Source organism: Symphodus melops, assembly GCF_947650265.1.
Source record: "Symphodus melops genome assembly, chromosome: 13".
NCBI lineage: Eukaryota > Metazoa > Chordata > Actinopteri > Labriformes > Labridae > Symphodus > Symphodus melops.
The window spans coordinates 15,819,914-15,832,280 of record NC_136703.1 but is presented as its reverse complement, the minus strand read 5'-3'; the positions used below and the strand labels follow the sequence as shown (position 1 = coordinate 15,832,280).

The window sequence follows — 12,367 nt, the reverse complement described above, 5'->3', positions numbered from 1 at the left end:
TGTACGCCTGTTCTGTGTTGTTTTATTTCCCTGTGTGTGTTTTTGAACGCTGGAATCAAGAAGTATATGTTTATGTGAGTGTGTGCACGTCAGTCTTCTCATATATGTGTGTCCTTCCAGATGAGTGTATTCCTGTGTGTATTGACTGGGAAATAATAGTGAGGTTTTTTTTATCAGAAGGCCAGGTAGTAATCATGTTGCTCTTTGATCCCATGAGCCCACAGATTTGTGTAAATATACAGCAGACCTGTCCAGACCTGGCAACAGCTCCTCTAATCAGCACCCTAGCCCACTGTGTGAGAGTGTGTGTATGTGTGTGTGTGTGTGCGTGTCTCTCTCTCTCTCTCTCTCTCTCTCTCTTTATGTCTGTCATGTTGCGTCTGCATCTCTGTCTCCCTCTTCCATAATTTCTTTCTTTGAATCTGTTTTCCCCCTGCACACTTTAAAGCTCTCTAAATCTGGGCTCATGAAGTCTATATAAGTAAGTATGTGGTCAGAGTGTGTTTGTGTTGCAGACTGTAATGAAAGCATGTGGTTCCTGCTGCTTCAACACAAAGCAGAACACTTTCTTGTTCTAACTGCACTTCACCATTATTCTATAAAACAAACTATTAACCAAGGTTTGATTGCTAATTATTGGCAGATGTTTGTGTGTGTGTGTGTGTGTGTGTGTGTGTGTGTTTGTGCCCCCCCCCCTTTTCCATATTGTAATCCAGCGGTGCATTTGGCTTTGAACATACAAGTACATATAATCCAGTACTGTCTTTAAGTGTAATCTGGTTTCCATTGTACCTTCATACTTTAGCACAGCCCTAATTGCAAGCTACTCTTTCGACTACAAAAGTGCTGTATAAGTAAATACATTTTTATAGTGTATTTCATTTATTTATTTATTTTCCATGCAAAACCAGTTCAACAAACTGAATGATGATGCTTTGCCACATATCTCCCACCTACAGTATATCACTGAGTTAAGATTAGCATCACCTCCAGCATCTCTGATAATAGCGTACAGTCATATGCACAAATATTTAATAATATACAGAATGATTATGACCTAGCATTGCAGCCATTCTGCACAATAAGACCTTTACTTTTATACGTTAAATTCACTTCTGAATTCTGTACTTTTGGTGTTTTTATATGAAGGTGCCTTATTATTATACTGCACTGATTTAAGGGGTAATCTACTTTGGAACATGACCTACCTGTACATGTGCTTCCGTATTAAATCGTTTGGGTCCTAAGAATCTCTTCAGGTCTTTAGAATCACATTAAGAACATGACCAGTGTTGAGAAAAAAACAACCACCACAATGTTTAAGTCTTTAATATCTTAACTCTTAAGAAGGACACTTCTTTTTTCTTTTTTAATTAAGGGAAAGTCATTTGCAGTTACTGCTGAAAACAGATGAGCACATTTGACCATTATAGACAATGTTTTACTTCCAACTTTATTCCAAGTTTTCTCAGTTCTGGTTCAGGTTTCATCCTCTGAGGGAAACAGAGCGCTTGGCTGGAAAGGCACACGACACATTGTGGGTATTATAGTTCTCTGAGTTTGCAGCTTTTATAATACTTGAGCTCATGCGGCTGTTATTGGAAATAACTGTGATTGGCTGATGGAGTGTGGGGTGAATAGTAGTGTGACCCTGTGTGTCCTTTACACACTAACGGGAAATGGGCTGGTCCAAGATCCAAGGAAAGCTATAATTCTGAGAGTAATAGAGGCCAAATGAGCGTGCGCACATCTTCTGTCACACGCATGCACACACACGCACATTCGGCCTCTCCAGAGTAAAGTCCTAGCTGTGCTGTAGTAACCACATTAATTGGGTTGTGTAATTGTCTGGCAAAGCATTGTGGGAAACAGCCCATACAGATCTGTCCCTTTACCTCAAACCACTTTTTAAACATGGACTCCCATCGTCAGGACAGTGCTATCCAGGAAATTGCTGAACATGTGTGTATGTGATTGTTTGAGCATGTGTGTGTTATTCTGTAAAGTTCTGTGTGTGTGTGTGTGTGTGTGTGTGTGTGTGTGTGTGTGTGTGAGTGTTTGTGAGTGTGTGTGTGTGTGTGTGTGTGTGTGTGTGTCTCTATGGCCCCTTGAATGGAAGTGAGTGTGGTGGCCTCCCATTCCACCGCATGTCGGCTGTGGCTCAGCTGTGGTCCACCGCCAGGCCCTACATTTGGAACTGAGAGAAAATACACCAGGGGTTCTTGCTCCCACTGTTTTCTGGACCCGTCTTTCGTTGGTTTGTGTGCATGTGTGTATTTTTGGGTGCACGTCTGTGTTTGTGTGTTTGCCCATGTAATAGTGCGCCTCTAAGTTGTACTCTCTGCCCCTGATATATTGTCTTTTTGGCCCCTCGTCATGAGTTTGCGCTGTATTTCCAGGCTGACCGGAGTGAGAGAACCCGCTCAGAGGACAGGAAAGGCAGAAGGAATGGTGAAAGAGGAAAGCAACGAGGGTAATTGAAGGGTTCAGGGTAATACTTAGGCCAAGGATGGCTGTTTCAACGTGTTTGCATAACCTCCTTGAACTTAATATTTAGCCCCACTCCGGAGTGAGTATAGGGCAAGACACAGCCAAATAGAGAATAATAGAGGTAGAAAGAAGGCGAATGATAGAGAGGTCCAAGTCCAAGGTGGAGGTGATGCCATGTGCTCCTCCGATGACTGCCTCCTCTCTTTGATTTGTGGAAGAAAGGGAGGGAAGTAGGAGGGATGGAATGAGGATGGAGGGAGAAGAAGACAGCACATTGTGACGGCCTTCCTGTCGGAGAGCCTGTGTTTGACGGAGGATTACTTACACACAAGACAATCAAAAGGGCCTCAGTATGAAATGACGCAAAGCAGAAGTTGTCCTCCTGTTATTTATAGTTTACATAAGTAACTGTCAAGATTATAGGCTTTACTGTAGCATATTACCTGAATACAGATAAAGATTGCATGAGAGGGAGAAGTTATTGTGCTCATGTTTGTGGAATTCAGGACTCGCATGATGTTTTGCGGTCACTGGAATAATAGAAATGAAGCTTCAAAGATCAAAATCTTTGGTTTTAATGTGTTCAATTAGAGGAATGGGAACACAAAGAATGAAACTAGAATATTATTTTTAATCTATTAAATTTTATTGGAGTTATTGCGCTCGGAAATGTTTTATTTTTAGACACAATGATGAATCAGTAAACAATCATCAGTCTAACTATACTTTATTGTATCTTGACACACTCATAATCAAGGAAGGGCTATAAACCTGACAGGGGGCTCTGCCTCTATTTTAAGATCATCTTACTGGACCTTTATAAACCTTCCTCTCCTTGTCACATGATGTTTACTTCTATCTTGAGTTTTTTTTTTCTTTAAGTGAGGGTAAGGGGTTGCCAGTGAAGGCTGTGAGGAAGGGGGGGCTTACCTCATCAGTGCTTACACTTGGTGCTTTTCCTTAACTCGCTGCACGTGTGTGTGGGTTTCTTGTCGTTTATCCGTGTGTGTGCTTTTACTGTAGGGTGACTGGTGCAGTGTTGCTCATTGTGTGTCCCTCACCTCTCTCTCTCTCTAAGATGACAGGGAGCTTTAAACAACCCATCTGCTGTATTTGTGTGTGTGTGTGTGTGTGTGTGCGTGCGTATGAGTGTGTGTGTCTGAACTTGTGTTTGAATGCTAGGCAGGGGAGTCCTGCACGTGTGTGGTACAGTACAGCACCCTTGACTTGTTTCTTGCGCCTCGGGGAAACTGTCAGTCAGCTGAGCGACAATAAAGACGAAAAACAAACCTACCCTTTTAAAGAATGGAGCTCTGCTATAGGTGGTATTCCCCAAAGGTTCAGGGTCAGATCCCACCATATCGGTGGATAGCTGTGTAGGTGGGCTTTTGCAAAACAACTTTTAAGGAGTGATAGTTTCTTTGGCTAATCAGATGTGAAGTTTTTCCCATACTGATGTGAAAGACTTAAGTTACACAGCAAAAAGTATGCCCGCACCTTGAAAGTTCAAAAGTTATCCAAATTAAAAAGAGCTGCTGGTGATATAGTACCGTAAATTCCGTACTATTGAGCGCACCTGGATATAAGCCGCACCGGCTAAAAATAAGTAAATAAATGTATTTGTACATATATAAGCCGCACTTGATTATAAGCCGCAGGTGTCCACGCTATAACAAGAGCTATTTACACAGACGTAGGCTACCGGTAACATCCGCAAATACTGTAGCGTCCGTACGGACGTTAAAGGACGACGAGAGCGTTCAAATAATAACTTTTAATAACCCGATCACTGTCGGCCGTGACCACGCCGTTTACAGCAGAGAGCAACACATAACTTGCCGTAACAATCCAACTCTCTCCCCCAGCGTTCTCTCATACAGCCACTCAACACGTTCTCGCTGGTGCATTCACTGACTCTCCACATAATCGGAATTATGAACACATTATCAACTACTGACTTTACAACATGAACCGTTACAATACGAAGCCTAGCCGACGGTGTCTGTAACACGGCTGATGAAAAAGATGACCGTAATATATTTCACAAGAAAAAGTCCATCCATTCACTGCCTCAGAATGACTTCATTACTCACTTCCTCAGTCTCTGTTGTCGCTGTCAGTGTCATCTTAACGTGCAGCAGCTCTGTTAGCTTCTTTGACAGCCAGGTCGATCGCCTTTAACTTGAAAGCTACATCATATGTATTTCTCCGTGTGTTTTCCATCATGAGGGTGCGTGCATGAAGCGCAAAATGACTGATATTAAGATCCGACGTGACGAAGTCAAATGTTTTTGCGGCAGAAGCTCATTGTCCCCCATAAAAAATCCATGCATTAGCCGCACCGGAGTAGAAGCCGCAGTGCTCGAAGTGTGAGAAAAAAGTAGCGGCTTATAGTCCGGAATTTACGGTAATCATCACTGACTTTTATTCATCTATCCTGCTTTCAAAACAACAGGAACCCACCTGGCTGATATCAGAAGATGACACAAAGGAGCTGGAACTGTATACGTTCACTTAACCATTAGTTATTAATGTAATCAAGCTGGGTGGATAAATGAAAATCAAATAACAGCAACTGCAGGCTTTACGTATATTGTCAATATAGATAAAAGATCAAATTGTGAGAGCTGCTCCCATTCGATGTGCAGAACAACTGCGTGCGCTCTCCCTCTCTGTCGCTCTCTGCCCTGCTCTCTCTCTATCTGTCTCACCCTTTTTTCTTTCTGGCTAGAATGCAGCGATGGCCGTCTGTTCCTGCTCATCTCTGGAAGCAGTCAGCCATCTCTCCTCGTCCCTGCTAACACTTTAAACATTTGCCTTGTTTTGGCAGATTTGTTGATTTTTTTTTGTCCCCTCTTGTTGCTGTAAAACTGATACATACTCTTTCAATTACACACGCTCTCCCCCTTCCCCCAGTCGGACCACTAGTGTGGGAGTGGGGGTGAGCAAAGTAAGTGGGTTGTATATTTTATTAGTGAAGTGAAAACACACACAACCTGGCCCAGTTTTGGGAGAACCATCTGCTGTCATGGATTTTTCTTGGGAAGCACAGCTCAAGGTTAGCATGTAAAGTTTAGCATACTTGCTTAGAGCTCAGGATTAGCATGTCCTGTCCAATACAGCTTCTCTATGGGAATATTAGAGTTGATGTGATTTTCCATACAAGACAAGCGTGCAAGTTTTTATTTGTGGTAGGTATACAAAAATCCTACTTTACAGATTAAGACAAATAAAGGCTTTAATCCAGACAGGCATACAGAAGGAAGTGGCTAATGGCGCATCTGGCTTCTGCCTTCAGGCTAGCTGCTGCAGTTTAGCATGATGCTAATCCTACTTAAGGTAGCAAAAACTTGGAACTCATAAAAATACATCTAACCCACATGAAGAGTTGAAATGCAGATTTACCATTCTTACTGGCTTTGCTAAAAGCTTACCAAAAGAAGCTGAGCGTGTGTTTTATGTTGGAAAGAGACATTTTCCCTTCCTCCGCAGTTGTAAATAACACAGTGCTCCACGACCATAAATAATGGTGTCACTCAGCCATGCCCCATTCTCATGTCCTCTGCTAGCTCTCACCACAGGCCTCTAGTGCTGCCTAGGCAGGGGCCCCCGTCCTTGTGCCACACCTTGACACACTCACAATCAAGGAAGGGCTATAAAATGCTGTGTGGAATGTTTCTGCAGAGCTGGACACTTAAGTGGTAGACAGGCATGATCACAAACTGCAAGACCTCTTAAAAGATGTCCTGGGAACAGATATTAGTAGGCTCCCCCATGTTCTCGCAAACAAAATACATCACACATGTACATGAGGACATGAAAGTGCAAATGTGTGCACAGACAGGCAAATGCACGCACACACTGCACTTAGGGGCAGACACTATTGATGGTTCCCTCGGGCATCGCATGGACGCATCTGTTTCTGTCCCACTGACTCTCCACACACATAATTTTAAGTAAGTCATAACACAAATTATAAACACACATCTCTCAACCGTGACGCCTAGGAATAACAACATGGAGTGCGCAGAGCTGATTTAGGGTAGGCTGGGACTCTTAAATCTTTACCTCTGCTCCTTTCTTCCTTCCCTCCTCTCCTCCCCTTTTTTCACTCTTATTCGGTGCAGGTGGCAGTCACTTTTGTCAAACACGTGCATTCCCCACCTCTCTTACCATCTCTGCTCTTTATATTTTATTTTCATACGTGGCTCTGCCTCGCTGTCTCCCCTCCCTCACAGCCACAGTACACCTCCCCTTATATCCTCTGTACGTCAATGCATTTGTTTTGCCCTGATGTATGCATGTGTGTTAATGGGCACTCTTGACCCCATCTCGACCTTTTGTCATCCAGAAATCCATGTGACCTTCCCAGTCTCCCATCTGCCCTGTGACATCCCAGCAGTCCATTGACAGCAGCCCTACCTCAGAGTTGTCTTCATCAAAGTCTTCTCTCCTCATTTTTCATTCCTTTGTCTTGAAATAATTCCTTCCGCCTCATGTCTCCTCACCCTTCTCTTATTCCACTCTGTGGAGTTTTTTTTCTTTCCCTTTCCATATCGTCTCTACTGACCTTCCACCCCCCCCTTTCTTTCCCTCTCACCTCTCATCGCATGGTCATGTACTTTAGCCATCCATCTCCCACCTCTGCAGATCTGAATGTCTCAATAAGTCCCAGGGACCATGAAGGTTCAATTGGAATCATATGTTGTAGTCGAGCAGAGAATTTCACCCCTTATAAATAAGATGTCAGTCCAGCATGTTCATTTATAAAGAGCCTGTATGCTCTGCTCCCTACATTAGGAAAGTGTGGTATTTATAAAGCGAAGCTGTTTGTTTATGCATACTCTTTTTTTGCCATCTGACAAACTTTACTTCAGCGTAAGAACATTAAGACAAGTGACATTTTTGACACAGATCCTGCAGTGTGATTTCTTTTTCCGTTTATTGGAATGCCTTGGGACTTCTAAGAGCATAGCGTCTGACTTTTCTGAGGAGTTATTTCAAATTTGTCCTGAAAATCGATTTCATTGCGGCCCTTTCAATTGACAAGGAAATAAAGATCATGCTTTGTTTGTGCAGGACATGCCAGGTCTAAGTGAAAAAATGGAGTGAGACAAAAAGGGAGGACAGAGAGAGGGTTCACCCACTCAAGATCAGCAAGCAGATACAGTACACACATTCATCTTTGGGTGTGTGTGTGTGTGTGTGTGTGTGTGTGTGTGTGTGTGTGTGTGTGTGTGTGTGTGTGTGTGTCTGATAGATGAACCCTGTCTGGTAGATTCATGTTCATTGCAAGTGTGCTTTGCATCTGAGGCCAAATGGCTGCTCAATTTAGTTGTGATTAAATACTCCAGAGTGATTCAGACTCAAAGGCTGCTAGCATTACTAATCAACACACACAGGCAGACACACACACACACACACGTACACACACAAAGTGCGTCACTGATTGACGATATGGGAGACAAAGTTTACAGGCTGGCTAATCATAATAATGTACCTTTTTTTATTGTTTTAGGAAGGCATCACTCAGCAGAATCCTGCAGTACCTCTCAGCGAGCACCCACAGGGAGACAGCGCTGTAATCTACTCTGTTAATTTAGAGCCAGGAAGTGATTTAGCTTGCATTAAAGCATGGCAGCCACTTTGGTCCAGAGGTTAAGTTCAGTCAGGGTTGGACCATCACAGGGTCAATACATAAATTTAAGGTTGAGAAGTCCGTACCTGTGCTGAGGGATTGAGGTGAGATGGATGTGACAACCACATCTTCAAAGACAGCAGCACATGTTCAGGACATTATAAGATAACTTACTGTTCTACTTTTTTCAATAGAGCTCACTTTTGATGCACAATCACTGTATGCCAAAGACAAAGACTAAAATGTCAGAGCCCAACTGGGTTTTCTGTCTTTCTCTTCAGTCACTGGACTAAACTGGGTTTATTTCACTACAACACCTTCTGTCCTCATCCATCTCAATAACAATCCTAATCTTCTATACGTTTCATTCAGCCGAGGCAGCTTGATGAATGGGAGTTTTACAATCTTGATGAAGTGACTTGGTGAATGTCAGAAAGAGATGGATCTTTGTTTGGCTTTTCAGATAAATTCACAGATTAGCTAAACCTCCCCTTGAAAACTTGGGTGGGGGTTAGTGCCCCTCACCTCCTCACCTTTTATCCTGCTCTTTTCTTCCACTACTTTTGACCCTCCAGTAAGACATCACTGACTTAGTTTGTGGAATTATTAAATTATGTATATATTTTAGTTTAATGTTTAATTAGCTCAACAGACAAGAAATTGTTGAGGGAATAAGTTTTTCAGTAAATATTTATTGACGATGTGTTATCTGTGGGCAGTATTAATCCTCAACTGATATAATGAAGTGAAAGAGTCGTTTAAAATCAATCATTGCTTTGTTAATGAAGCCACAGGGCGAAGCAGTGCAGTCACAGCAGCACACACTGTTTGTATCATATCACCAAACCGTCATGTATGTGTGAGTGATGAAAATAATCTTACACGTCTCCACTCTCCTTCCTCTTGTTGTTTTGGGGGAAAATAAAGAGCTTATATTTCAGCACATCATACAGTAAATAAACATAAATATGGAAAACGGATTATGTTTTTATGATGCAAAGTCTGATTAACAGTGAAAGATAATAAAATGCACAATTCCACAGATATTTATCACAAGTTCAATTAAATCCGTATATTAAGCTGACTTGTAATTGGCCAAATACTAAAGCTAGCAAGTATTTTTCATAAAGTAAAAGTTACCAACTTAATAACTTAACTCTTCATTGCTGAAATGATTTTGAAGTTAAGAGTTGTGCTTAGTGTAATTGAAGCTTTAGAAAATAACAGGAGGCAACAGTCAAATCTAAAACCAAGTTAACTCAAAGAAAGCCTGTGCAATTGTGCGATTGACTCTAGTCTACAAAGAGATTTAAAAAAATGAAATAAAGAAACGCAAATGGATCACAGAAATAGGGAGAAACAACTTTGTAGTGATCCAAAACCTTAACGTTTATTCAGTTTCACGTCCACATCTGTTGCACCAGACCTGTGTGCTGTCAGGCTCTGCTTTGTGTAGCTACTTTGAAGCCAGCTTTGAAATCAGCTACGTATATAACTGTCAGGAAACATGATTTCTGGCCACATATCAAGGTCCACCATCCACTATGTCTTGAGTAAATAGTTGTGATCTCTGTCGTGTCCAGATGTTGAAGTAGATGTTCCTGATTTACTCTCTTTTTGTCATTTTCCAATACTGAACACAGCCATGTCCCAGAATGTTTTGACTCTATGTCTGACTAAGGGGGAATGGTTTGTTAAAGTGTTAAAGTTGTTGACAACAATGCACACGCTATAGGAAGTTGTTGGAGTCCATGTCTGGAGCAGGGGTGTATAGAAGACCTTCCTGCGAGTAGGTTAAAGCTATAAATCAGATTTTCACATTTTTGTTGTGAATAATAACACATTGTGCTCCATTCATTGCTCATATTTGACTGGGTGCATTATGCCCTTTAAAAAAAAAAAAAAAAAAACAGCCAAAGAAAAAGTAATACCATAAGCTTTTTTTGGGCGGGCATGGATTTAAAACTGGACTATATTCAAAACAGATCACACTCTTGGACATTTCTTTCTTTTCTTTGGATTTCTCTGTGCATTTCTTTTTTTTTTTTTTACTTTAAAGAATTTGTATCCTCATTATACATTGTAAAATGCCAGGTCAAGCAGAATAAGCCGTCTAAAGTCCTTGCTCTGGTACAAGACAAATGTAGCTCTGTGTGTGTGTGTGTGTGCGTGTGTGTGTGTGTATGTATGTTCCTATTACAGTGAGCGTTAAAAGGAATAACAGTGAAGGTGTGGGGAGATGAAAAGTGTCATGTTGGTCCTGCTCTGTGATTAATGGTGTGATTAGCTGCTCCGATCCATGTTAGAGCCCACGTGCATGCGCACACAAATGTATGCACAACATGCTAGCATACAGAGGCCTATTAATGGCCTTGAACAGGAGAATCCAGGATCCAGATGCGGCATGCAGATAATTGTACTAAAAACAAAACGTGAAGTCCCAGGCTAGTGAGACTTTATTCTGAGTTTGCCGTGTTTATTTTCCCAATTTTGGTATTCCTGCAGGGACATGAATCATGGAATAAAAACACTCCAACACAGGTCAATTTTTTAATTGAGCCCAAAGTGTATTTTGAATGCTCCCTCCCTCCTCTTCCTCCAACCCTCACCTCACACAAACCCACACATTACCTTACCATTCTGGTTTAATGCCCTAATTTCAAATGCGATTTAAAAGTCTGGAGTTCAGCTGTGTTATGTTTATCCAACTTAAAATACCCTATTGTGTCTACAAACTGGTTGTACAGCTTGAAACTCTACACACTATTTTTTCAGATTAAATTTGTGGAGACCTAAACAAACGTACATTAATCGAGCTGAGCACCTTAGCGCTTCTTCTTTCTTCTTGTCACTCCCCCCTTATATTTCTTAATCCTTTAACAGTGTCCATAAAGGTCAGTGGCTTACATTGAGTGGGTCTGTGCACCTGGCTATCTATAAAAAAAAAATGTTTGTGCGTCTGAGTGTGTTTACCAGAGTGGGCGGATTAAGCGTGTTTTGTAACAACACTGGATTTACAACATCCTGCTCTATGGCGAGGATAGTCATGACCATTCTGCTGCGAAAATCCAAGACTTCTCTCAAAAGGTTGCACAAGTCATTCTCTTCCGTCTCTTCGGTTGCAAATTTGACCGTCTGGTTTTGTGAACAGTGACGTTGCATGTATGTCACCTCCGCACCTGCAGACAGTCAGTTGTTGCCTCCCCCCCTCCAAACACACATTCTCACAGACGCACAATTACACACTGTGGTAACAATGACTGACAGAGAAACGATGTCATATCCTCCTCAGCCCTCTCTGTTTGGCTCCATTACATTATTACACATCCATGAGTCACACTGAGGTACCACTAATACAGCGCTTACAGACCACTTCAAAGATGTCTGCTGCTTTTCTGTGGAATCTCTGTCTGAGTCTTAGGAGCTCTGGAATGAGTGAGTGCTGGGACTTCTGTATACATACATGGGCCCACAGCTGCGTGTGAGTGCTGTGTCTTTCAGCTGTCCACCTGTTTATTTTCTGGCTATTTTATTTTTTATTAAAACAATTTTTGGAAGAATAAACATGTCAATTTTTTTGATATTCAACATCCCTCATCCCTATCTTTCCCGCCCCTATTTCTCATTCTTCTCCCCTCAGGCAGCAGGCTTTGCTGGCAGCCATCAGTGAGAAGGATGCTAACATAGCCCTGCTGGAGTTATCCTCCTCCAAACGGAAGAAAGCCCAGGAGGAAGTGATTGCTCTGAAGAGGGAGAAAGACAGACTAATGCATCAGCTCAAACAGCAGGTACATCTACCACACATGATCACGAAGACCATGTGTATTTACACAATGTTTAGATTTAAAGCACTCCTGGTCCAAGAGGTCGATCGACCTGCTCATGAATCCAATGAAGTCTTCGGGTCAAAGTTAACGGCAGATTTTGGCGTTGTGATTCATAACTGGATTTTAAATTCAAATAAGCTGAAGGTGACGAAGCCGTGTTTGTTCTTAAAGAGCCTCATGGGCAGACTTTAAACTTTAAAACCAGTTATAACTAGACGCTAATTCCCGTTAGTTAACAAAATAGACATCCTCTCCATAAACCACACCTACTGCGCTCAGTCATCTTAAGCCAGAGCATTCAAGCAGGAGCTGTGATTAAACATCAAGCACATAAACACACTGTCAAAGCTTTTCTCTTGATTATCATGTTGCAATCCGAGTTCTCAGATGCAACCAAGTCACAGGCGTAGGT

General features: G+C 41.9%; 1 protein-coding gene across 16 annotated transcripts in view; it reads left to right on the top strand.

Annotated features, from left to right (window-relative positions):
* LOC306833597 (ERC protein 2-like) overlaps window positions 1–12,367 on the top strand; it is a 141,293-nt gene that overhangs the window by 86,860 nt on the left and 42,066 nt on the right. For all 16 annotated transcript variants that reach the window (XM_079358958.1, XM_079358957.1, XM_079358959.1 and 13 more), the window contains one exon: window positions 11,769–11,916. In XM_079358958.1, coding sequence (XP_079215084.1) covers window positions 11,769–11,916 — 148 coding nt within the window. The remainder of the gene's footprint in view (window positions 1–11,768; window positions 11,917–12,367) is intronic.